A 26,168-nucleotide genomic window follows, 5' to 3' on the forward strand; every position below is an offset into this window, starting at 1 on the left:
GAATTTTTATATGCAACAATATCTGTTTTGTGTGTGTGTGTGTGTGTGTGTAAATTAAAATGTTCATATTATTGTGATGTCATACAGAGTGTAAAACAAAAATATTTTGAGGTTGAGAAAATGGTCTCATAAGAACTGAAGATGTATTTTGACAATTCAATGAGCCTTCACAACTAGATATGTCATCAAACAGAATCCTTTATTTAAAGACTTTGTTTACTTACAGGACTTGAAACTGTTACATTTTCCAATCAGATGAAATTAAAGACTGTCCTGCGGTGAGTTTAATTTGCTTTTATTTTATTTTTTTAACAACTCTTTTTAAAAACATTAGCAGAAAAAAAAAAACTCATCGTCCAATAACCTTGAAAATCCATTTAAGAATTTATTATGATTAAAGGTGCCACCACAAAAAATATTATTGTAAAAACTGAATGTAATTATGATCAAATGCACATTTTTTGGTATTTGGATTTACCCAATCAACAACAAAAAAAAGTCACCGCAAAATTCATCTGGAAATGAATTTTGAAGACATCTTGTCTCAGTCCACTTGCACCCAGTCCTCTTTGGCCCAGTCAGGTAACGGTGTAGAATATTCAAAGTCTGGTCCTTTATAGCGTAAAGCGTGCAGATACATAACCAGTTCTTTTTCGGTGGGGTCAGCTCGTACTAGTTTGCACTCACTACACAGGGGGTCCGTTGGTGTCTGCGCTCCGTGTGACTTATCCGACGGAGGCTCCTGAGATTCTTCGAGTAAGTCGGCGTCACCGCTTATGCCTGAAGAACATGCCTCGCTCTTTGCGGTGGTCTGCGGTATTATTTCACCGCAACTTAGTTCATCATCCTTCCGTCCCTTTTGAGACAACCTATTCCCGTTGTCAGATACATTCAGGTGGTGGAGGCTCTCCTGATTGTTATGCTCCTCAACCAAAGCCTTGAGGAGCTCCTCATCACTCTTCCCCACCATACCGCCCTTTCCCCTGTGAGGCCCCCATGCTGAGGCACCGTAGATGGGATCGTTGAGAATGGGGAAGCCCAGGTACTGGAGGTGCACCCTGATCTGATGGGTGCGACCTGTCAGGGGCAAACAGCGCACCACACTGGTCTTGCCGTTAAAGCTAAGTCTCTGGAATACCGTCCGACATTCTTTTCCTTTTGGGTCGACGCGGCAGAGCCCGATTTTAAAGGACACAACCAGGATGGGCTCCTCGCACACCAACTCACCTTCTGGAAACTCACCTTCCACTCGGCACATGTACTCCTTTTCCAGCTGTTAGGATACATTTCAAAGTTCTAAATGCTCGCTAAGCACGAGGAGCAAGAAACACGAGTGAAAGAAAAAGAACCTACCTGTCTGTCTCTCACCAGCTGGTCCAGCTTCTTCGAGATCTCCAAAGTCCTGGCAAAGAGCAGCACCCCCGAGGTGAGTCGGTCCAATCTGTGGACGGTGTGCAGCTCCGAGATGCCTCGTTCTTTGCCCAGGATGAAAATGACGGTGTTGTGTCGGAAACGGCCGCAAGGGTGGACGGGGATGGAAGAGGGTTTGTCAACCACGAGGACTTTGCCGTCATCCACCAGGACCTCCAGAGCTTTGCCCACGACAGGGGGCTCGTGACGATGGACTGTATTCTTCATGTGGTCATTGTTCTGCATCAGGGACAATTGGTTAGAGTTTGAACTTGAAGAATGGAACTTCACATAATCTCCATGATTTGAAGACACAATGAAATACTAATGGAACTGACCTTGAGTACCACATTCAGATCTTCCACGGGAATCTCATTCAAACGGATGCGCCCCTCTTTGACAGCCTTCTGGTAATACTCAATAGACTCAGCTCGGAACTCACTCTCGAACACTTCCAAAAGACTCTTCCCTATCCAGCGACCTTTGCAGTAGGTCTTGAAATCAAAGTAATACGGGTGTACTTTACGTAGACCATCCTCAAAGTAGTACGACGTCTCGTCGAAATGTTCCTGGCTGAAACTGACACCAGGGTTGCGTTTCTGTGGAGGAGGTACATATCTCTCCCCGGAACGGAGTTTCTTTCCTCGGGGTCCTCTCCGCTTTTTGGGGCAGCTACTCGACTCGTCGCTTTTACGTTTGCCGCTTACTTTGTCTTCTTCGATCGTGGTTCCCTCTGCTGACACCGGGTTGTTTGCTTCCACCGCTGTGGCATTTTCCAGCTCCATGGAAGATACACAATTATTACGAGTGGAATGAACGTTTTTTCGGAAATTGCACAATACAGAATTGCAATGATTGAATATAGTTTTGTTCACTGAATATCTTGTAGCTTCAACGTAAAGTACAAATGACAAACGTGGATTTAGTTTTGCAAATCCTACGACCGTCAAAGCCGCGTGCATCGCCAGGGTCCTTCAAAAACAGTTGGCGCACCATTGTGACGTCATTTTGTAGTCCAAAAACCCGGTGCTGAAAACAAGGAAGCGGTCTAAACCTTAAACTTGTGGTCCAAGTTCTTTTCAAAGTTTTTTTTTTTTAGTTTTTATTTGAGACAAAAGGCATTTTAACATTGTTGGTTTTTTTTGTTATTTTTCTTCTGTATGTAATTTACCATTTGATAAATATATATATATATTTTTTTTAAGTGCAGGTTATATAGGTTTTCCGAAATTCTGGAAGCTCTATTCATATATTGTTACCATAAGCGGTTCATATATATGCAATTGTAAAACTGTATAGTGATGCTTATACTTGCTTGTCCATTTGTAGTTCATGTAAACGATAACACAAAGTTTAATTAACACAAGTATTTTCAAACTCCTTGGATAACCCATGCCCTTTAATATCTTTTTACACCAAATGTTGACTCTTTCAATTTGTTATGTTCTAGGAAGACAATGAGGTGAGGAAAACCTTGCCAGATACTCCTTGTTGTGTAGTGTTAGATGACACACTTCAGCAAGATAGAATTGGGTTAGGGTTGAGGAAGCCAGCAGAGAATTGAAGACCTTGCAGGGGTGGGCCAACCAAACCGCAGTCAGAGCTCGCTTCTGAGAAGACAAAGAAAGAGACATGATGAAGTCACAAATAGTGGATAATCAAAGTCTACACACCGCTGTTCCGATGTCAGGTTTTTGTGATGTAAAAAAAAAAAAATGATAGCAAGATAAATCACTAATCCATCACAGGGGTGTGTAGACTTTTTATGTCCACTGAATGTCATTAAGCTTGCGGGGGTGAAGGTAGTGTTTGGTTATACCCCGGCCACTGTCGTTTCTTGTCTGTTAGGGGGACATAAACCACTCCCATCAAAGCTTTTTTGAGGAAGGTGCCGTCATTTTGACGGTCGTACTGCTCCAGCACCTGACTGCCACCATCGGGGCCGACTGGTAGCACCAAGCGGCCGCCTGGCTTCAGCTGCTCCAGAAGCTTTACGGCAGTAGAAAAGGGAATTCAAAATCTCACTATTTTTCTACTCATTTCAACTTTTTTTTTTTTTTTTTAAATGGCTATAAAAAGGTAGTATGTTGAATTCTAAAATTGCACATCTCCAAATATATTTGAGTGGAGCTGCTAAAAATGCATACATACGGCTTTTGGAACAGTTGCTGCAGCTGCCCCGACGTGAATGGCATCATAAGGAGCTCCCTCTGGATAGCCGAGCCTTCCGTCTCCCACTGTGGATTCATAAAAACATGGATGGCTTCTTTTATACCTCATTCAAAATTTGAACAGTGTCCTCAAAGAAATGTTTGTGTGTTCATTAACTCACTCACGAGTCTGACGCGTCCAGAGGCGATAAGTTCCGGGTCGTCAGCTTGGATGTTTCGGATTGAACTTTGAACCAGTTGCTCGATGTGGTCGATTCCCACGACTCTCCCATTGCTCCCTGTCTATGCACAGGAGAGAAGAGGGCAATTGGTGTGGGAATCAAATGAATGAAACGTCCACACCGTCGTAGAAACCATCTAACCTGATCATGACATTTACCATTCTTGCAAAACAAGCTGTGAGATATCCGCTTCCTGAGCCCACGTCTAGGGCCGATGCCCCTTCTGTGAGTTTGTCACTCAATAGCTCCAGAGCGTGGGCGTGCTGTCAGGATCAGTGGACATTGGAATTATTGAAATCTCGAAAGAGCATTGAGCCATATTATCAATAATGTTGAGGACACTTGCCATGTGTGGTGCACTGATGGTGGCCTGGAAGCCTGTGACAAAAAAACACACGGTCACTTTCATCAATCGTGTATGGCAAAATAGAAATCCCTGTAATGGAGACCTATGGACTGGGGAGAGTCTGCATATGGATAATCTCTGGAGTAGATTCCTCTGTCTGTAGCCAGCATGGCACGAAATACTCTGTCGCTGTGGATCACGCCATGATCTGAAAAAGCAAAAAAAAAGACATTGTGATTTGAACGTGTACATTTCTACTCAGGCATCATATTGACTGATTTTTACCCCTCAGTCTAGTTATGAGTTCCTGGTGCGTTTTGCCGCTGGACATCCACGCCATGGTTCGGGACAACAGCACTCCCATCGGGATCGCCACTATTGCCAAACGCAACGCAGCTCGCATCTCTTACAACAGATTTCTCTGCAATGACATCATGAACCTGGGCAAAGGACGCATACGGGAAAAGACACGAAATGTACGTGGAGGTTAAATAATAAATATACACCGTCAGTCTCTATCCTATGGCAAACGTCTAGCTTGTCATTCACTCCAGACGTCAATAAATGATATGAAATTAAAGCTGGGTTTGGTTTAACTCAAGTAGGCGATCACTGACACTGAACCGCAATGTAGCTTTTAATTCCGTTTGTTTACCTGCGAAGACGCGACAAGGACCCCGGACTGACTTCCGGGTTGACCGGTGGCTAGCCAATCATCTACCTCGTTTTTGACCGGATATTCAAGCGAACCAATCGCATCACAATACATTTAACACCGTCCAATCAATCGTCACGTAATACGGAAGTGTGTCTTTGTTTTAGTCGTTTATTCAAGCTACTGGGTCATGGAGACATTAAGCTTGTAACGCATATCTTTTATTTCTGTTAAAAAAACACAGATAAGCTGAAAAAGCAGACGATCCTTTCAATATATCCAATAAGGTAAGACGTCTGTTCATATTGCAGTTAACTGATTTTGAAATCGTAGTCATATTCGCTCATTTCTTGAACGTTCCTAAATCTAGTTCCTTTGATTATGACGTATTGACTGATTGCAACAGAATGATCGACGACTTCGAGAAACAGGAGCTTCGCAGTAGCGGGGAGCTCTGGTCCCAAATCTGCGGTCCCAGCCAGCCAGGGATACAAGCTGAGATCTCCCCGAACAACAACACAGTCTTCAATGACTCTTTCCAGCCGGTGGCAAGGCAGGGCAATGACCAGTCTAACAGAACACACGCCACTGCCTTCCTGAGTGCTCAATGGGAACCCATGGAGGATTCAGAGACCTACATTGCCAGTTTAGGTTTGATTGTTTTGCTTTCTCATCAATCTTAGCTAGAAATGGAAGATCTTTACCAATATATTTTTTACATTCCTGTTTTTGTGTCTCAGAGAATCGTCTGAAGAAACTTAAGGGGCAGTCCAGCGACGTCACCTCCAGGGATATGTTACGCTCCTTGTCTCAAGCTAAGAAGGAATGCTGGGATCGATTTCTACATGACGCTCAGACCTCTGAGCTCTTCCAAAGCAACGACATGGATGAAAGGTATTAGGAGAAAGAAGGTCCAACTTGAGCAGGAACATATCTGGAAATGAGCAATATTGAAGTGCTAAACAATGTACCCTTGTAGATGAACAGTTGATTTGTCCCCCACTTTCGCCAGTGCTGTCGAACACTTCAAGAGGTGGCTGGTTCCAGAGAAAGTGGCTATCAGTGCAGAGGAACTGGAATATCTGCTCAGGCCGTCTCAGACCAAGGAACCCTCTCAAGTGGAACAGCAGGCAGAGCATGGGGATGCTGCGGAAGAGCATCACACCAATGAGGAAGAGGCTCACACTCCTGAAAAATGACACTGAAAAAAAAAAGTCAAGCATGCCGAAAATGGCTCTCACAGGTCATCAGCTGCTCGTCCTCCTGTTATTCCTTGTTCGTTATGTCGATGTTTTTTAACTGATGCTAATGAAGACCACCTGAAATATAAAACTGTAAAATAGATACTTACATTCATGTAAAAATGCACTCATTTGAAGGTGATCACCTCAATGTATTGATTTTTTGTTCTTCCATTGCAAGTAAATCAAGTGACTTGATGGTGGCTGGATGTTTTTCAAGTTCTTGGCGCCACCTTGCGGCGGAAGTCGGAAGTAAACCTTTTGCATCTCATAAAACCCCAAAGGCCAAGAAATGTAGCTCAAGGCACTGCTGTATTTTATTATGTTACGTGTCAATCATCAAATTTCAATTATATTCCCCCAACCAAATCCAATGAGCAATATTCTCTCAATATGTCAACTGATTTTAATCATATACTTCACGTTCCTGTTGAAAAAGGTTAAAAGGAATGTGGGGATTAAACGCTTTTAACATTTTCTGCGGCAGCTATGACATTTGCACTCCATGCGTAAATTGTGCTGCGCTTAAATGTCAAACAAAACATTACGACCATGTTTGATAGCAATTCTCGCACAAAAGACAGATGGAAAATGACAACTCGAAATAAGATGACGAGCAGTGAAACAAGCTGTCAAATTGGAGGACTCACATTCATTCCGCCAGGGGTGGGCAAGCTGCGGCCTGTCACACACTTAAAAAAACAAAACAAATAAAACCTTAGGAACTGTTATAAAAAGCCTCACAACAATTCTCATTGGTATTGTTCCCTTAAGACCCATGGAACAGAAAATGGACAAACCCCTAATAATCTGTGAGGAATCATTTTCAAAGAGACGTTAAAAGCTGTACAATTTAGTTCAAAAAAAATATGGTCAGGGGTGTGTTCACTTTCATTATTCAGTACTGGAAAGTCATGCTGAAATAAGGTGTTATTTAACCGGCTCTTAAATGCAAAAGGTTTACCTCCTGCTGGTGTTCAAGACCTCATTGCCTGATTGAGTGGCGCCACAGGGCTGACTAATCGTCATACATAATTCATATAGTGCTGATGATTAAACTTTCTTGCATCTGCTTTTTTTCCACCTCCAAATGTCAAGCAACATTGACTTTTTTTTTTAATGTTGATGTCCAAGGTTTCTGTCCGCTGCATGTACCACATGCACTGATCCGCTACAGTTCAGTGATTCTCAAAATTGATACCATGTAGACATTTTTTTTCCCAAAGTGTCACCAGTTCTGAATTATTGATCAAATTAAAGTGTTGGAAATTGTTTTCTCACTTTGATGGCGCAATGTTAAAATGCCTGGGTGAATTTTTGGGTCTCCTGTAAAGTGATGATTTTGACTAGGGCGCCCTCCTGTGGACAACAACTATTCCTACACCAATCAACATGACTGGGTCAAATTAACCGTACATACGAACAAACCATTCAATCAGTTCAAAGTCTAATTTACAAATTCCACACACACACAGGCATCTTGAACTCATATATTATTTATTACAATTAAATATTTGTCTTGTATTACAGCGGTCCATTTTGTTCAGTACAAATAAACTGTGCTGTGATTAATATTTCCAAGATACTTCCAAAATGCCATGCAAGAGAATACAAACTAACAGCTCACACTAGAAACAATGTCGCTATTTGATTTTCAACCTTCTTCTACACCCAGAGGAATGATATTCATAAATTCATATTTCCATACTTTCCCATTTTGTCTTTCTCTTTATTTTTTTGGTGCAATTCAACATGAGACCAGTGTCTTCTGACTTAAATGACAGAAAAGGCATTTGGAAGTTACATCAAAAATAAACGCTAACTGCTCACATTTCTGTTCTTGGAAAAACACTTGGAATATATATTTATATATATATATAATTAAATATGGGTTTACAGGAACAGGCACAGAGGACCAATTAAGACATCTAAGTATCACACGTTGATTCATCAGGAGAGCTGAGCGACTTCTAAGGCCATACTGCATGTATACTGAACTCTACTGTACTGTAAGAACACCCAGTGGGATTTTTTTTTTTCATCAATTGATTAACGCTTTAGCAAAGCAGTCATATTTCATCCACTCACACCGACTGAATGATTTCACTGGAATTCAGTGGGAAATCATACAAAAAAGTTAAGCGCTGTATTATATCCAAAATATGTGCCACTTTCCTCAACAGCAAAACATCGAAACAAGCTTTTTATGCAAGCCAACTGCTCCACTAAAATAAATGGTCAAATTTTGCATCCTTGTCTAAAATGAGTATATTACATTTGCATTACAAATAATTTTTGGGGGGGAAATATAAAAAAAAAAAAATCAAAGTGGTTTGGGCAAAGTATTTTATGTAACAGTTTGATTATTAAAAACAAATGCATTACTGAGAAATAATTTCTAATTTAGAGATGTCAAATTTGTGTGTAGAGATTTTTTGCACATCCCTATTAACTTTTTGTGAAAACAGATTCACAAAAAAGTCTGTTTCATATCAGTCCAATTTAAAGAATTTTTTTGTTTCTTTTAATAATAATTTAATAATTAAACCAAAGAACACTGCTAAGAAAAAAAAAAATCACAAAATCTGGCAATATTTGCTTGACAACCATATAGGTTTTAATTTGTGCTCACTGGTATGTAGCAAAATTAAAAAAAAAAAAAAAAAAATGTGATCAGCAAAAACCTTCAATTGAACCACAAGCCTTAAATTCAAACCTAACAGGAGGCAAAAGCTTTATTTTTGTTTTCCTCTGCGAGGACTAAGAGGGTTTAACTACTTTGGAAGATGTACTTCAATGGCTCTGATCGTCAAACAAGCCCTCACAATATACACACTACTCCCAAAAAAACTTTGAATATTCAGCTTTCGGGTGAAACTAAAAGATGACTCTTCTGTGACACTTGCGGTCTCTCTGAAATGTCACCCCAAAGCTGAATAATGTATAAAAAACAATTTTGTGAGTAGCGTACATATTGCAAAAAGGAAAGTGCAGCTAAAAGGGGAGGCAACTTGACATTTCCTCACCTCTAAAAAGCCTTCTTTTAAAATGACCTCTAGAAAATAAATTAGACTTTTATTCTCTCTCTAATAAATAAATAGTCTATCTTCTCGCCAACGTAGAGGAATAAATCATTGATCACGTGATCTAAAATCTACCGAATACATGTGTCAGCGCGTGGAGAATAAGAATATAATAATACTATTGTGTCTAACTGACGGCGTCTTCGGTTTGCTTTTTTTCAATTTAGGATTTTATTTTATTTTTTTTGAGTGCACATATGCATCACACAGTGGAAAATCTCCTCTGAGGTCATTTAAAAATGTGACATGAAAGCTTGTTTTTTTATTTTTTTATTTTAAATAGGAATACTTTTTGCAACTACCTGCACATTAAAATACTTGATCAATATCATGATCGATGGCTTCTTTGAAGGGACTTTTGTCGAGTGGTTATTGAGCCGTTTGCTTGTTGTTGCTTTGCCGTGACAACTCTCGAGTTTCTCCAATATACGGTCATGCGATTCTTCGTATCCTGTCAATGCTGCGTAGACGAGCGACGAATAAAGTTTTCAATTCATTTCTATTTGTTATATATTTTGTTTCATAGTTGTTCATTACAATTTGAGTAGTTTGTTTCAGATGTTGAGCTAGGTTATTAGTGGAAGTCCTATAAGTCCACTTTCAGACAAATTTGGGTGAAATATTTTTTTTCTCGCTCCTAATTTACATCTATAAATTAGCATTTGGTGTACGTGCTACGATGACCCTGTCGCGTTTGAAATAAAATAATTTCCAAATTTTGTTAGATTTAGCCATTTTTTTTTTTAAATTAGGATTTGTGACATCATGAGCTGACCTTAACAGCCAATGCGGATGGCATTTATAGATTTTAAAAATTCCAACTTATCATAGATAATCACGTGGCGGCGATCTTTTCTCTCTCTCTCCATCTTTAAGTGTGATCTTTGTACGATTGCATGATGGTTAAGTCCTACATTCACAGTAAGGAATCTCTTTTGAAGAGCAATGAGGAAAGGAAAGGCCTCTTATGTTGCGTCTGTGTAAGAGTGATAGGCAGATACTTTTCCGTGAGTCACGTATAAGCTCCTTCAAATCCATCAAATGGCACATTTCTAAGACCTGCAGGAGAAACGTTCCGCACAGAGCCCACTCAAAACCAGAAGCCGCGCGTGATTAAAACCATTTCGACGGCCATTATCGCTTCCGTGCAACGAGTCAGACCTCGACGTTGACTTCACAAGTGTGTGTCGTGTCAATGTGAAATTTCAAAGAGAAACTAATCTCACGTTCCTTCATCTTCAAAACCTCCAGGGCCCCTCACTTTCGCAGGCAGCGGAGCTCATTTAAGCGGAGGCGGATCAATCCACCTTATCTCACGTCTCTGTGTTTTCGGGCGTGGAGCTACTGCAGGTTCTTGAGGAGGCGTCCGTAGCGGAAATCGTAGACGTGGCGACAAAAAAACATCAGCTCTGGATCCACGTCATCCGGTACGCAGCTGTGGCTGGGAGCGGCGTGGCCCACCACGGGGGGGACCAGGTGGGACGCGGCGCTGTCGGGTACGCCCTCCCCTCGCCGTTTTACCAAGGCACAAAATCTGGAAATGAGAAAGTCAACTCAATATTTTGAGCTAGATTTTTTGGCGGGGAAAAAAAAAAAAAAAAAAAAATCTGTTTCTTACCGACAATACTGTGCCAGTGTAAGGACATAGCATTTGTCTTCAATACAGGCCACGCTGTTCACATCTTGGTGACGGGACGCAAAGATCTCATTCTGTGGATATTTAGCGTGAAGATTTTAAATCCCGCCCACTGAGCAGCAGAATGTCTATGACATCATTAGGGAACAAAAAGGAATTTGCTCGTCACCTGACAATGCATATTAAGGTTGCGTCCTCCTTGTGTGTGTTCTGGACGGTAGTACCAAAACAAACTCATCATCAACTCTCCTGGGAAATGAAACAAAATTTTTGAAACCCAGAAGACACTGGGAACCTTCAAGTCTGTCGGGACTACCTGTCTCGGGCTCCTCCCACAGCGCTGAGATCTTTGCCACGTAAGGCAGAGACTTTTTCCTGGGCCCGGATTTCAGCAGGACCGTGTCCCTGACCTGGATCAGCTCGCCGTCCCGTTCGACTCCTTGGTAACACTTCTTCGGCGCCAGAGCTTCCTCTCCCTGGGATGGATGATAGACGTAACAGGAAGATTTGAAAGTCTGAATCATTCAATACAGACTTCTGTGTACGTACCAGAGAGAAAACCTCTTTTTCAAAGGGGGGGCCGACGGGCCGCCAGCCGTTGGTGCTTTTTTGGCGTCCGTTCTTGGGCTGCTTGGCAAGCGCTTGTCCTCTGGCGCCGCCGGAGCCCAGCTTCTGCTTCTTTTCCTTTTTGAGTGGAAACACGAGCGAGCCGACGCTGCCCGTGTCGCGGGCGCCGGACCGGGACCCGCTGGGAGGCTTGGCGCTCTGCGGACAATCCTTGGCCACTTGCGAGGGAGGCTGCGGTTGGCTGGGGTCGGACAGAGGCGTCTGAACGGGGGGCACTGATTGGCCGGCTGGAGGCACTGTGGGAATGGGGCAGCCGGTGAGGATTCTCGGACTGGGACAGATGGAGATGGAGGACGGGCTGCGGTGGTCGTCGAGGCTGGATGAGTAGTCGTCTGAAACGAGAGAACAGAGAAGGTAGCCAGAGACGAGGGACACTTTATTAGGTACGTCGAGACTCCGCTCACCTCTGTTGACGCCGCGGCCGCATTTGGCGCAACCTCCTCGAGGAATTGCCGGAATCACGCTGCTGTAGGTGGAATAGCCGTTGATCCTGCAGGGCTCTCCGTAGCACGCTTCCACGGAGGTGCAGCAGTAGACCGGATGAGAAATCCCTGAGGGCTGCGGACCAGAGCTGGGCAGCAGTTTGGGTCTCTTGCTGCTCTTTGGACACAGAGCGAGGGGCGTCATGGTGGACGGCGAGCTGTCCGGGTGGCTGAAGTGGACGCAGTAGCTCGGGAAGCAAGCGTACGCGTGCGGCGTGATGGTGATGGCTGCCGGGTGGTGGAGGTGGTGATGGTGGTGGTGGAGGTGATGGTGGTGGAACACCTCGGAGAGCGAGCCTTGCTCGTCGGGCTCCTTGACCGCCTTGTCCTTGAGGAAGAGGGCCAGTCTGTGACAGTATTCCACGCATCTCTCCTGGCTGCAGCAGTAGCAGGGCGACACGTCCGTCTCCTCATGCTCCTCTTTGATTGTTTTTAAGGAGAACCCCAGAGCCGAGCCACAGTGGAGAGGAGTTTTTAAACAATCCTGCCCGCCGGACTTCCACTCTGGATCCAAAGCCTCGGTCTTGCAAAGACTACAGAAACCCGGATCTTCTTTACCCTGTTTAATGTGCTTTAGCTGCTCATTGTGTTTTGGATTTGTTCTTCTTTTGGTCTGCGGTGTTGCTCCACTTAAAGGCTTACCACTAATCTCAACCTGAGTTAAAGCCTCGGCTTTACTTTCACTAGCGGGCTTGGACTCCTGCTTCTTTTGCCGCTTGCTCCCGTAGAGCGAACCGGTGAGTTTGAGCAGCGTGGCGGCCGTGAGGCCCGCTTGACGACGAGGGGTCGGGGCAAACAAAGCCAACCAGTCCACCGGCGCCGCCTCGGCTTTTTGTTTTTTACGACTTTCCTTCTTCGGGTCTGCTTTTCCTCCCCGAAGAAGCTTTTGGGATTTATGAGGTCTGCTTTCACCTTTCGGCGGCGGCGCTTCGTTCGACTCTTTCTTAATGAGACTGGACGCCAAGGGATCGGCCCTGTAGAGCAGCAAGCTGTTGACGGCCTCAGCGTTGAGGGAAGCCATTCTTCTCCGGCGAGGCTCGGGAACAAGCTGGGGCCACATGAGTACGGTGTCGGATTTGCTCCTTTTTGGTTCCAGTGCTTGTTGATGAGCAGATTTTTTAAACCTTTGATGAGTTTTGGTCAGTTTCTTCTTGGCCTTGACGCTGGGCTGCTTGGCGGGTTTCTGTCCGTCCTTCTTCTTCTTCCCCGCGGTTGCTTTCTCCTCCAACCGGGTGAGCAGAACACAGCAGTCCAACGCATCTCCAACTTTCCCCGCCAATGTCTTCTTCCGAAAGGTGGGCGACTCTTTCTTCTTCTGCTTCTTTCTCCTCACTTCTTTTGTTCTATCTTTGCCTTTCCAAATCCTGCCTCCCTTTTCTTCGCCTCGCTTGCCATCTTTCGCTGGCTGGTGTCGCTGAGCTTTCACCATGTTCTCTACCTGGAGCGCAAAGTCCGTCCCTCGTCTTCATCAACGGGATTCCAAGACGCCGGCTGGAGCTCAGAGCGGCCTGATCATCGTGGATCGTCTCTAGGGGGGGGGCGAAAAAAATGGAAGGAGTCACTTACAGATTGCTCTGTGACGTGAACGTAACAGACATTGGTGATTTAGCGACAGATTTGCCACCGAGATATTCCCCCCGAGAGGATAACGGCCTCTTGGCTTTAAATATAAATGTAATGTGCACAAGGTATCGTTATTCCATTAGGTTATGGATTAACGCCTCGGGCCTAGTTAATGTGCAAATTTGCCCGCAGGATACGATGACATTGCTGCCAAAGGCCGTCTGCTTTTTATCACCATTTTCTGCTCAGATTGATGACTCAAGTAGCCCACAAGGAACACAACTCAGTCACCCGGGCCGGCGTAGCACAACACCGCACGTCAATGATGTATTCTTGTTTGTTCTAGCTGACGGATGCTTTTAGCCATGAGTTGGGATCTGTGCTTCAATTGACGTCACGTGTGCCAAGCTGAAAGCTCAACACACTTAAGTGGCTGGCTCAATGGATATAAAATCTGATTTATTTATTCATTTTATTTTTAATGCCTAATTTAAAATTCCCTCCAAAAATAATAGAGGAATAAATAGAGGAATAAATAGATAATAGACGTAAAAATCTGCTGCTGTTGATTACAGTAAATATATAAATATAAATATTATATTTATATGTATATATTTACTGTAATCAACAGCAGCAGATTTTGACGTCTTCACAAACGATTTGGTGAAATTCTACAAGTTGATCAAAGTACGAAAATAACTGTCAAATCTTGAGTAGCCACCAACTGTTCTCAAAGCATTTAACGGCTGCCGTTGGCCCTTATTGTTGCACGACTGTGAAGCATGAAATGCAATTTATCAGAGGGAGAAATGTAATTTGAAGATAACAAGAGGACACGGGGAGGGGGGGGGGGGGGGGGGGGGGACACGCACGGCAAGTTTTTGTGTGCCGATATCAAATCAAGGCGCATACACAGACATGCAGAATGGAAGGACCAGCACACAAACTGGACATAAACAGAGTCTCAAAAGCAAGTGACATTCTAATGGACATTTGAACCCAAATGATTGTGAAGCAGACATGCTAACCATTATCCACTGTGTGGCCAGAAAAACACATCGACTAGTCAATTCAGACACCTAAAAAAAAAAAAAAGAGAGAGAGAGAAACCCACTTAAATTTCGACTTGGTGAAAGCATGTATTGACTTAATTACAGCATTGGGTCTTCTCGGGTAGGAGTCTGTCAGCATTTCTCCTACTCTGGCATGCAAAAGCATTCGAAATGCATCACATGATGAGGGTGGTGCAGAGACCCTTTTTAGCTCCCCTCGCTAATGTTCAATTGGAATTTGCCACACACATATGAAAAGATAATAGAGTTGAAATATTATATTTAAAAAGTTTGTTATTTGTGAGCGGATCTAGGATGAGGACTCGTCAATGCGAGTTTGGACATTTCTTTTTATTTGTAGTGTTTATGACACCTCAGTGGGAAAATCAATTTCTTCAAAATTCACTCCAGCTTCAAAGTTTTTCTAGGTGAGCTATTGCCACCTTAAGTATAATTTTATTCTTGTAACATTGTAGAAGGGAATTTCAGGCTCTTGGTCCTTTTTTTATATCTCTTTCTTCATAATGGATTTTAAACGCTGCAGAAATTGGAAACAATTGTATGTTTATGATCACAAGGCGGCTCAGTGTGACAGCAGCTGCCGTGTTAAGAGCTCTTGCGTGGTTTTTGCATTGAGCGTTAGCAGAGCGCACATGTGCACCATTTGGACTATATTTCAGCTTTACGTCAGGATGTGTTCTAAGAAGGATTGGGCATCCGTCCAATTTGGGAAATGTCACTTGTGATTCGGATTCTTAAGAAAAAAAAAGTTTGCATGATTTAAATGAGGCCACTAACTATTTTTATTATACTTTTTTTTTTTATGGAAGAAAATGTACGGTAATATTTCTTGATTAATTTAGAAAATTATAATTATTAATTCCCAATTACCATTTGGAAACTGAAACATGTTAGGCTTGATTAATTTCTGACCTCATTCAAATATGGCTGGAAATGGTAAATGTGGCTTGAAATTTCTTCCGTTTAAAATTTAAACAGGCTTACATGCTATTCCATGATGAGCATCATATTCCAAAATAAAAAACAAGACAGAAATTCCTCCAGTCCCCTTTAATGTGACTCCTCTTAGCATCTTCCCTGACCTGTTTTTCTCTTGACCTTTCAGAAATTCAGCAATGATGTCCAATTACTGTTATGACACATTTGATCCAGGTGTTGACAAGATTCCTCATTTGCGCTATTAGCTTGCCTTTTGTGTGGATGTCTTTTTTTTTTTCTTCAGGCCGTGGGCGAGTATAATGTCAGGAAAATGAGAGATTCCCATTTTATTCTGGGTTAATCAGAGTCACTTAGTCTAAATGTTATTCCTGAAATCTGACAGTCATACCGCCATTACTCACACATGGAGAAATTTTAGGGGCGGGCAGGCAAGGCAGACATGTCACATTAATTGGGATGCACAAACCTACCTGAGAAATTCTAAATTAATACCCTGCTCAGAGGCATCTTATAGATTGTTGCTGTATGGAATGTACAACAATGTTTCACCCGAATGTGAAAAGTTTCGACATGATTTATCTTGTTCTCATCAGACTTCACATCTCACCGTCATACGTCACGACAACCTGACATTTTAAAAGCGGAGCGTTTTGACTTTTCGGTTCTACTGTAAAGAAATTTAAAAAATAATCAATCACGGGGGATTTATCTTAAGCAAAACATTTATGCTTTTCTATTTTTATAACTAGGAAGGAATGTAGAATGGCCCCTGAGGTTCACAAATCCACCTCTAAAGTCGAACAAAACTTCAGAAAGATCATGCGTGGCATGAAGACTTGAACAAGACCTCAACGAATGAATTAAAGGGAGTTTTGTTTTGGTGGCAAAATGGCAAAAATTTGATAATGAACATAGATCAGGAAATTGTACACACTGTTCTGACTGCTTCATAAAACATGCCTTAAGTTCGTAATAACAAAAGGAACAAACTGTGCACCCAGAAAAAAAAAATATGAAAAGAAGCACTTGGTTTTTATTTCACCGTGTCAGCAAATGATGAGTACAAGCCCCGCCCACCCTTGGATTCAAGTCTCAATATACTACATCATATATATTTTTATTTCCATTTTATTTACCGTGTCATCTATATTTAAGCAATCCCCTCAATTCCATTTTATTTACACGCCGATGACTTAAAATGTTGAGAAGTGAAAGTTGATGTCGGCTACATTTCGGATGGGGGGGGGGGGGGGGGGGGGGTAACCAGCCCTTTAAAATGCAACACCTGTCAGGAGAATCCCTGCGGGGGCTCAGGGATTATTTAAAAGTGCTGAAAATAAAAAATCCACTGCGATGGGAGGGGACGAGAATGACACGAAACCCTTATTAGAAGTCAACCTGCCATGCATGCGTCTATTTACTGGTGAAGTGGGAGCACACCACACGGGTGACTGCCAACAAGGGGGAGGAGGCAGGCAGGCTGGTTGGTTGGGGGGCGGTCGGGGGTCAAACCCCTACAGAGCTATGGAGCATCACAGCTGGTGTGCAGCTTAGGTCTACTTTTCAACATTCAAAGCGTTTATGAACAGTTGGGAAACATGTTTCCACTGTGCAATACATTCTTACTATCCTCTCCACATGGATGCCAAAATAATGGAAGGTTATCAAGCCAGATGATTTCTATCGTAAAAGATTTGCACGTAGCTCATTTAAGTTTGGATAAGAAACAAACCAGGGACCTTTCAACCGCTGTGCTCATCAGGCGTGCCACGGAAAACAGTCAAATTTTCACTTAATTGCTTGGGAAATCATCCATGACCATCAAATGATGAACCATTCTTCTCCATTCACGCCAGAGACTTATAGTGACAGGCAGAACAGTTAAATGACAGAATAAACCCACTTTTGCGGCAAATTGGGTTTTTTTTCTTCATCCAAATATATCCGTTGGCTCAATAAACACTGTTCTACCAGCACCACCATCATCATCGTCACCAACCCCCATCATCATCATCATCATCATCATCATCATCATCATCATCGCATCGCACACCCTCACCACCTTGTAGGTCGATGCAAAAAAAAAAAAAAAAGGCGAACAACACACCCTTAGCTTCTAAACGCGCTGTGCTGTATAATTACAAGCAAAAGGTGGAAATAACATGTATTGTCATGAGTGCGTGAAAAAGAGACTCGCCTACTTACTTGGCCGCGGTCAGTGACAGCATGCCGGGGCAGGAGTGCTGAGATGAGAAGGGGGGGGGGGGGGGTGGAGAGAGCGAAAAAGACGAGCGCAAAAGAGGCCGATCGTCGATCAATCCATCGGGGAGACTCGGAGGAGTCCGCGCAAAGGAGCTACGAATCACGGGCGAGTGTTTTCAGAGAAGCTCTGGAGCGATCATCTCCGCCTGGAAGCAACGCCGCGGTTCATCGTCTAGCTTCCGTGTCCCGTCGCGATTTCCAACTAGACCCTGCGCGCGCGCGCACGCACTCATGCGCACACAATAATAATCCCCCCCCCCCTCTCTCTTCCAGTTTTGTCGCTGCTGCTAGTTTAGTTTCCGTTCACTCGGGCTTCTGGTGTCGATCGGCGGAGTGAGAAGCAGGAGACGCGGCGAACAAATCGGTATGCGGTGGGTGACCTACTTCCGAAGTGGCACAGTGGAGATGATATTCATGCGCTGGCGGCTGCGTGCATGCGCCGGGACATCTCTCCCCCAGTCTTTCCAACGCCTAATCACTCCCACTACGCACCCAGTAAGCCCAGCCACACTTGCCCGTTTAATAGTGTGCCATGCGTGTCAAGGCTAAAAGTCAAGCATTTGCACTCAAAATGCTTTGGAGCAGCAATTTGTTAAAAGTCAAGCACATTCAATGATGATTGGCAAATATGTGAACACTGGCAAGCATTCTCCTTTTTTGCATCAAGATATGTCAATAGTTCAAGTAGTAAAACTGTGACAGGATTTAAGTGATGAGTCAAAGAATCAAACATTTTGAATGGTGCTTTTGTGCATCAAAGAATAAAATAAAGTCCAGCATTGGAAATATTAATATGGGCATTGAAAATATTCGACTGCTTTGTGAATCAATAGTAGTAATTATTTTTCTTCTTCTAGTGTTATTATTTCAGTCCCAATCTGTGAGTGACGAACAGAATGTGTGGCGAGTGGAAATGAGAATTTTTGCACAATCCTGTTATCACGTGATGATTTGTGGATTTACAAAGATCATAGCATCACACCAAAGCATCAAGTCAGTCATCAATAATGAGTCACTCGGGAGTTAGACTAGATTCCTTTGTTTGAATGCGTTCAAATATACAACACTTTGCCTTTTCTCTCTCAGAATTACTGTGATGCATTCAAGTGCTCATGTTTATTTCCAGATGATTTGATCACTTTTTGGACAAAGGAGCAATTGATTGTAATATTCATAGTTTCCGAATGTACAAAAGTACGTCAACTTTATGGTTCAAGGAAACAACGGGGTTTCCCCTAAAAAGTACAGCTCATGTTAAACAAGCCCCTACAGTCACCATGGAACATAAGATGAGGTCAGATCCGTGTAAGGATTCTTTTACACAACAGGAATGATCGTTATATTCCGTTGTTTGGCCAAAAAAGTATTTTATAATGTCTTTTTTGACATATTTACAATTTGTGCAGCAGTGCAAAAGGACCAGCTGAAAAGAAATATGATCAATAATGTCAATAATCACCACCAGGCGGTGAGTAAACAGTAAATGATGATGATGATGATGTAACAGCGTCATAAAGCCAGGCCCACTGATGATATCAGAAAATATGAGAGCTGCCAGCTCTCTAATTAACAAACATACAGCAATTGTCAGATTGATGACAGCCCATAATAAACATATTCAGCTATCTTTATTGGGCTCATTGGCTTTATATCCTCTTAATGACACATGCTGTCTGATAAGAACTCAATTGATTTGGATGACTGTATTTAAAATCTTTTTTTTTTTTTATTCAGTTAATTGTGCTAAAGGCTGGCAGCCCTCATCAATAGGAGCTTTACAGTGCACAGTTAGCGGCTGTAAAGCAGCCGAGTGTGTGGAGGGTTAATGAGGCGTGGGCGAGCGACCGCTGAGTGCTGACCTGCACTGTAATAACACACCGAGCAGGACAATTACGGAGAGCGCAACTCCAAGGTCTTACTTAAGTTGTTAACAATACAGTGCAAGCTCAGGTGTCCAACCCGAGGGTCAGATTTTGGCCTTGGAAAGAAAGCATCTAACTTGACTGTCAAATAATAATGCGAATCGAATGTTTATTATGATTTATGAATTTCACACATCGGAAGTGTTTTGCATCTGTAAACAAACATGGTGGAATTTAATTTCTGTTTTGTGAATTACCATCAACTCAAAATTGCAGAGGATATTCCCTTTTGTTCAAAAGCTTGCATCGTGCACGGAGAAGCTGGAGACATTATTTTTTTTAATGTGACTCATGTTTGGATTTTCTTGTTCCCCTGAGCTGTTTTCTCATGCGCGTTCACAAACTCATTTCTGCTCTTGGGAATTTTTTTTTTTTGGTGTGGTTAAAAACTGGAAACTCTCAAGCACCAATCATGAAACTTCACTTTGTCCACTTAACATCAAGTCAATCCGCATCATAAAAAGTAATCGTGTTCACCTTCCAGAGCATCACCCCATCGCTTCCTTACTCGAAATTGCACGCTTTTAAGCAGAAGTGACTAAAAGCTCCGCCCACCTGTCAAGCCCAAAGAGCACTAAGCACAGAACAGCTGGGCATCATCATCCTCCTCCTCATCATCATCTCCGCTGCTGAAAATGGACTGGCAGCGCTAATGAATGCGAGCGTGGCTGTTTAATGTCAGTACAAGCAAACAGTGGGAGCGGAAGCATGACATGAAACACAAGCGAGATGATTCAAATCATAATCCAGATATCTGAGTCAATTGCCGCCATTTATCTTTGGAACATTGAAGCAACCTGCCTAATTGCCACTTGTATAAACCGTAAGCGCCGCTTCTCCATGCCAATCCGACGTGTTTGTGCAACATCAGCTTGCGCCCTCGAGAGGAACGGAATCAATGGGGAGGAATTGAGCCGCAGTCAGCGATTCTCATTACAAAACACTTAAGCAAAATAAAGAAAATATCTCCTGACTGTTCAAATGAACTGCGCCATGGTCTCAACCTTGGAGGAGCAAACACGGTGGAGATACCACAAATAATTCAGGAGTTATTACCGTCTCGGCTCGCTTGGAATAACACGTTTTGCTCGTAGATTGCTTTTCTAGAACACGCTGAAAAAGTTGACTTTACTTAATTGACTCGACCGAAGGAAGGTAAACATGGCCCGGTTATGTGAATGATCGTTTCCTTTGGGAGGGGTTAAAATGGAGGCGTTGAAGAAGCAATATTGTAAAGTTAGTCCATCAATATTTAGTGTTTACATTTGGTGTCTAGTTGAGTTGTGCTTTAGGGTCATTTTACGAATAGTTTGCTTTCCCTGGTCCAAAATCACTGAACGACATCTGTGTCCCTACTGATTTAGTTCACGCGGTGAAAATGTCGGCTTCAAAATGAGTCACAGCGAACAATGTCACGTCATTCTCATCGCTTAATGGTCACAAAAATGTAAACAGGATGAAGGTTGGCTAGCAAGTGATAAGTGAATCAAAAAAATCTAAATAAAATAAAAACACCAAGCAGGGATACGAAGAAAACAAACAAAAACGGGCCAAATGTGGAAAACACGCCAAGACAAACAGAGCACTGAGACGAGCCTCGCTATCTGTGACAAGCATTGAGCGTGAGGCGGAGACAAACAGGAGGTCTTCTGTCCCACTTGACATCCACCAAGGGGTGGAGTAGTACAAGAAGAACCTTGCGCCTCAAATCAATAAAAGCTCAACTTCCCCAACACTGAAGCTTTCTTCGAACGGGACAGAGGGGAGCTTTCACAGCGGCTATGAACGCTGGAAGTGAAGATGGACGTGAATTTAAAGACCTAAAGCCGTCATAGATTGCTGATCCTTCAAAGTTTCATCACAGACGCTAATTTCTAGAGAGGCCTCGACAGTCGGGAAATAGATGAAGACTGCATTCAGACAGAAGAGCGGAGAGAGAATCATCACGTCTCATTCCGGAGGAGGAAAAAAAAAAAAAAAAGCAACGTGAGGCTCCTTGTAAATCACAGGGGCCATTTTTCACATTGCCGCTTTTCTATGCGTGACAGGTCCTCGGAGATACACTGGGAGCGCGCCGAGGGTGAGAACAAGGCTCGGGGAAAAATAAAGAGAGCGTGCGGGAGCCGCGGGGAGGAAAGTACAAGGTAGTGATGGATTGAGATCTCGCTTGGAGATTGTCATCGTCACGGTGAACAAGAAGAGAAATCCTATCGCTGTGTTTCCAATCCAGCTGAGCGACGGGCAAATCGAGGGGGGGGGTTGCCACCTGCCCGTCCGTTCGTCCGTCCACCTGCCAGAGCGTCAGTCATGCTCTTAGCGTCTGCTAAACCGAAGGTCGCTGTGGTGTTTTTCACCGCGACGGGCTTCTGTTCCATTCCCCGAACCACACATGGTATAACACCCCCGCTCTTTTATACCCCCCCACACACACACATGCGTAAACAATCCCAGTTGTGTGTGATAAGTGCGAGACACCCCGTCTCCGTAAGACCCTCTCATCCACTGCAGCTGTGAGGCGGCCGACAGCTGAGGCCCGAGCGAACGGCGGTTGTCGTTTCCCTCCCCACCGAGCTGGCCTTCTCTTCTTCTGGCTTTCCACCAAGCAGACCTGTAATTTTCACAGCTGCTTCGAAGGCGCCGCTACGCCAGGGCTAGGATGAAGCGAGCAGGAGGAGTAATAGCTAATGGCTTTGAAAGGCGCCTCAACAGCTTTCCACATCCTGAGCCACTGGAGGTTCACGACTCATTCAAATCCAGAACCTTCAGGAGGACTGAGATGCGGCTGTGAAGTCGCCGAGCAGGCGGGACTGAAGTGAAAGGATTGCGTTCAAACTAGAATGAAAACAAGAACAAGGTGGCATTTGTACAGCCACGGGAGGATAATCCTACTTTATTACAAACTAGCTCAAACTGTCTAACGTGGGATTGTCGGAACCTTTAAAGGTTAAGATTCTCGTGTCAGTTTGCATTGTTGTAGTCGGTCCCGTCTGATGCACTGACATCACAATTAAATCGTATGCTAATTATGCAAACGAGTTTTTTAAGTCTGAGTTTTTCCCCAACCTGGTCATTTTTTCCTGCGATTTCTTTTCATAACTCAAACGCCAGTTTGCACATTACTGGAGCATGACTTTTATGTACATCATAAACAAATGGAGGAAGCTGTGGGATACATCGGGGCCCGTCTACAAGCGAGCATTGCGTTTCCTTAGTCTGACTTCCTGCTTCTCTCTATCAAACAGCCAAGAGGGCGGGGCTTGCATCTCCACTTTTTTTTTTTTTTATCCCATTGGCCCATGCGACACAAATGATGGTGCACCACAAACTCTGTATAAATGGAATCCAAATTCTTCTGGGGCTAGGAGAATAGTTCCGAAATTGCTAGACTGCAAAATGTGATGTAATTTTGCCAAAAAGTGGCGATGCGACTTAATATTAGTTCGGTCATTTCCAGCAACTCCAAATAAACTGAATGTTAAGAGGAAGCAGAAGATTGAACGTTAACAAAAGGGGGGTGTGCGCCGTTTTATTTTGGATACAACTCGATGAACAAAAGGTCATTCATGCAGAGTGGCATGTTGTTTTCACTTTCTGAACGCCAACTGTTTGTTTGCCATTCAGGCGAGACAACAATGGCCCCGCTGATGTTTAAACTGCTCTCTTGTGCGCATGCATCATCTGGGTTACATTCTCCACGATTCTACCGTCTTCCATCACATGCCGCTTTTTCAGGAAATACACCAACGTGCCTCCACGCGTTCGGGGTGACACGTAAATCGGCAACGACCCCGCCGGCTCGTCCCTCCCCCCCCCCCCCCCCCGTCTAAAGACCACAACAGGACGCTTCTTGGGAAATAATGGGATTACGAGCGGGATTGATCTCCTGCTTTATAGCTCACATGTGGTCGCCGCAAATCGGCCCGAAACGCCGTGATGGGGTCTGTCAAGGACGGAACACAAAGCTGAAGTGCTATTGTCAGGCTTGTCTGTGCTCAATGGGCTTGACACAGCATTTTATACATCACAACTCGCCCGGCAGCTTGCGAATGTAAGACGCCATGCATGAAACCGCGCACTTGAGTTTAGCTGATCACGTCTCTTTGAAACTGAGCTTTAAAACACCACTGATAGGAAATTGATTCCTAACCTTTCATATAAATGCTGATAGACCTTTAAAGGGCATTTTTATAGTTTTATCACAGCAGTTAACCTATTTTTATAACTGTATGGCAGTTTAAGAATGTGTGGAAAGGTTGTTCACAATGACAACTCTGGTGGCTCTGAATCAAACCCGGTCAAATTCAATTGTTTTTAAAGGGGGCGAAGGGGGGTGGGGGGGGGGGGGGGGTCCCAAAAAGGACTTTAGTCCACTTAACATCATTGAAACTCTGGCTTCCTCCCACACACCAAAGGAGGCATGTTAAGGGTCATTGAAGACTCTAAATTGTTCATAGGTGCGAACTTCACATGCTGCTGACAAGCAACCAGTCCAGGATGAATGGAGGCTAACCAAAACACTGGAGATAACTATAATAATTAACATATTGTTAAATTATCTTGATCTATATTTTTTGGGATGATCCCATCATTCTTCAAAGCCAATTTGGTGCATGTTTCCTTGGAACTGTGGTGGAAACACAGACTGTTCTTGGGACTATTGAATGTTAACATTTATGGCATGCATCATTTGGAGATTCACACTAAAATCCACTTTATAGACAGATAGTCAAATTTGAGTAACCTCAGTGTGCACCAATTGTTTGCACAAATTCATGAGATTTTTAAATATTTCGATTTTTGTGTGTGTTTGTTTTAGGTCACTATTGGAAAAATCATCAAATATCAGAGTGAGTGAATGAAATTTAGAATATTTTCTATGATGTCAAATTGGCCCCAAACATGAGGTTGAATTGAATTAAATGTACTTACCTTAAAACACGGAGGTCGTATCAATTAACCAAAGAGACTTGACAAGTGATTTTGCTCCAAAAAAAGAAAGTAAAACCGCTGCCAAGTTGCATCTCTAAACATTCTTGACAGCGAAACCTTTCAAGCCTGCGTCGAGGCTCAAACTTGACACAAAGCTGTCAAACATGCATGACTAAGAATGACATTTTCAAACTCAATCGACGCACTTCCATTCAATAAACACATAGGAAAGCACAAGTGATGCAAGTACAAACAACAAACTGTTTAGAAAAGAAGCAAGAAAAAAAAAAAAAAAGAAAGAAAAGTTGCTAGCTACGCGGATCGCTACATCGGCGTGTAGCTTGGCGCACTACCCCAGCTTGCTCGCATCGTTCTCGGACACTAGCGGCTCGGCGTCTTACCTCCGATGCAAACGCTCTCCTTTAATGGAAAAGAAAAGTCAATTCCAGTTGTTGCAAGGAAAGGGACGTGTCAGGTGTACGCTTCCCGTGCACGGTCGCACATGATCACTTGAAGCTCCTTTCAAAAAAAAAAAAAAAAGACACTCCAAACTGCCAAAGCTCCGCTGGTTGCACTTCCGACTGCTAATCCGAGTGGATGGCGCACACACATACGGCGGAGGCAGCGTGCGTGGGGGGCTTGGGAGTCAAGCAATCGCTGTGTGTCGTCTCCAGCGTGCAGGAAAAAAAAGGAGAAAAAAGTACGGCTCACTTGTGCGTGTTTTTACATAACAGCATCATCCGCTTTTTTTTTTATGTTGACGCATCACGAAGAGAAAACATGGAGAGTTTCTTAAAGGGCCACACGGACGGACGACACCATGACACCTTGCCTGGTCAACCACACATGGAACAGTTACTTACATGTCAATCAACAAATGCATATCACTTATTGAAAGTGTCAGAATTCAGGAAACATAAAGTCAATACAATTTCATCTATATGCAGTATTGTAAAGGTAGAACATTGAATTACAGCTCCCATATTGGAGGAAATTAAATTGTCTATTGAGGCTCACCAGATATTAGTTGCAGTGACGTAATTGCTCACAATAAGAGTTCTTGTTATGTAATGGGGGGGGGGGGCAGTAAATGCAAGTTGATGAACAGATCTATTTTATTTTTGTTAAGAAAAACAAACATGACAATATAGAACACCGTCACCACTCCAAACACTTGATGACAAGAGGCAATTGGGGTAATGAATGGCTTGAGTGGTTGAAAAGACAGGCACTACTTTTATCCTCTTGTCATGCATGCTTCCTTTAGTCTGCCATTATTTTCTCCTACATCCTTTTTTTTTTTTAAACAAGGAGAAATGTCCGTTAGATTATTTAGTCTGACGCTCAAAATGCTAACCATTAACTCATGGCTATTAGAGGGCATTTGTAGAATCATTTCAAATAATAATACAAATGGTTGTTTTATGTCATTACGTCAAGATATCATGGTGTGACACGTCACTTAGTCATATCTGATTTTAGCTGCAGCTATATTGAAGTCATTGATGTTTATCTGACTCAGTGCCTCATCACACTACAATAGCGAAATCTGGTTAACTTGACCACAAATGCTTGAGTAATAATAAAGTCGATGTGAAAGACAAGAAA

General features: G+C 43.2%; 4 protein-coding genes across 9 annotated transcripts; 1 reads left to right on the plus strand and 3 right to left on the minus strand.

The window, feature by feature from the left end:
• Window positions 1–169: 169 nt before the first annotated feature.
• rpusd2 (RNA pseudouridine synthase domain containing 2) lies at window positions 170–2,477 on the minus strand. Of its 2 annotated transcripts, XM_085931373.1 has the most exons (4): window positions 1,749–2,477; window positions 1,354–1,650; window positions 1,228–1,273; window positions 170–1,077 (listed from the first exon to the last, which is right to left on the minus strand). In XM_085931373.1, the coding sequence occupies exons 1-4, from the start codon at window positions 2,370–2,372 to the stop codon at window positions 545–547; spliced, it is 1,500 nt and encodes a 499-aa protein (XP_085787499.1). In that variant the 5' UTR covers window positions 2,373–2,477; the 3' UTR covers window positions 170–544. The 2 variants fall into 2 exon arrangements, with proteins under 2 accessions (XP_085787499.1, XP_085787498.1); XM_085931372.1 differs by having other exon boundaries at window positions 170–1,273.
• An 85-nt stretch (window positions 2,478–2,562) lies between these two features.
• Window positions 2,563–4,876, minus strand: pcmtl (l-isoaspartyl protein carboxyl methyltransferase, like). 3 transcript variants are annotated; one of them, XM_085931375.1, is made up of 9 exons: window positions 4,804–4,876; window positions 4,434–4,588; window positions 4,252–4,356; window positions 4,149–4,180; window positions 3,961–4,065; window positions 3,743–3,863; window positions 3,562–3,647; window positions 3,230–3,399; window positions 2,563–3,020 (listed from the first exon to the last, which is right to left on the minus strand). In XM_085931375.1, the coding sequence occupies exons 2-9, from the start codon at window positions 4,549–4,551 to the stop codon at window positions 3,008–3,010; spliced, it is 750 nt and encodes a 249-aa protein (XP_085787501.1). In that variant the 5' UTR covers window positions 4,552–4,588; window positions 4,804–4,876; the 3' UTR covers window positions 2,563–3,007. The 3 variants fall into 3 exon arrangements, with proteins under 3 accessions (XP_085787501.1, XP_085787502.1, XP_085787504.1); XM_085931376.1 differs by lacking the exon at window positions 4,804–4,876 and having other exon boundaries at window positions 4,434–4,795; XM_085931378.1 differs by lacking the exon at window positions 2,563–3,020 and having other exon boundaries at window positions 3,236–3,399; window positions 3,747–3,863.
• Window positions 4,877–4,932: 56 nt separating this feature from the next.
• Window positions 4,933–6,242, plus strand: ccdc32 (coiled-coil domain containing 32). Its single transcript, XM_085931379.1, has 4 exons — window positions 4,933–5,090; window positions 5,210–5,454; window positions 5,544–5,697; window positions 5,816–6,242. Exons 2-4 carry the CDS (start codon window positions 5,211–5,213, stop codon window positions 6,000–6,002), a joined length of 585 nt encoding a protein of 194 aa, XP_085787505.1. The 5' UTR covers window positions 4,933–5,090; window position 5,210; the 3' UTR covers window positions 6,003–6,242.
• A 1,282-nt stretch (window positions 6,243–7,524) lies between these two features.
• Window positions 7,525–25,341, minus strand: bahd1 (bromo adjacent homology domain containing 1). Of its 3 annotated transcripts, none has more exons than XM_085931369.1 (7): window positions 24,962–25,341; window positions 11,795–13,400; window positions 11,313–11,722; window positions 11,080–11,239; window positions 10,933–11,012; window positions 10,746–10,837; window positions 7,525–10,661 (listed from the first exon to the last, which is right to left on the minus strand). In XM_085931369.1, the coding sequence occupies exons 2-7, from the start codon at window positions 13,299–13,301 to the stop codon at window positions 10,469–10,471; spliced, it is 2,442 nt and encodes an 813-aa protein (XP_085787495.1). In that variant the 5' UTR covers window positions 13,302–13,400; window positions 24,962–25,341; the 3' UTR covers window positions 7,525–10,468. The 3 variants fall into 3 exon arrangements, with proteins under 3 accessions (XP_085787495.1, XP_085787497.1, XP_085787496.1); XM_085931371.1 differs by lacking the exon at window positions 24,962–25,341 and adding an exon at window positions 24,561–24,788; XM_085931370.1 differs by lacking the exon at window positions 24,962–25,341 and adding an exon at window positions 17,653–17,712.
• Window positions 25,342–26,168: the final 827 nt, after the last annotated feature.

The sequence above is a fragment of the Syngnathus leptorhynchus genome, chromosome 15, assembly GCF_054491065.1.
Source record: "Syngnathus leptorhynchus isolate UIUO chromosome 15, UIUO_Slep, whole genome shotgun sequence".
In the NCBI taxonomy this organism is placed as follows: domain Eukaryota; kingdom Metazoa; phylum Chordata; class Actinopteri; order Syngnathiformes; family Syngnathidae; genus Syngnathus; species Syngnathus leptorhynchus.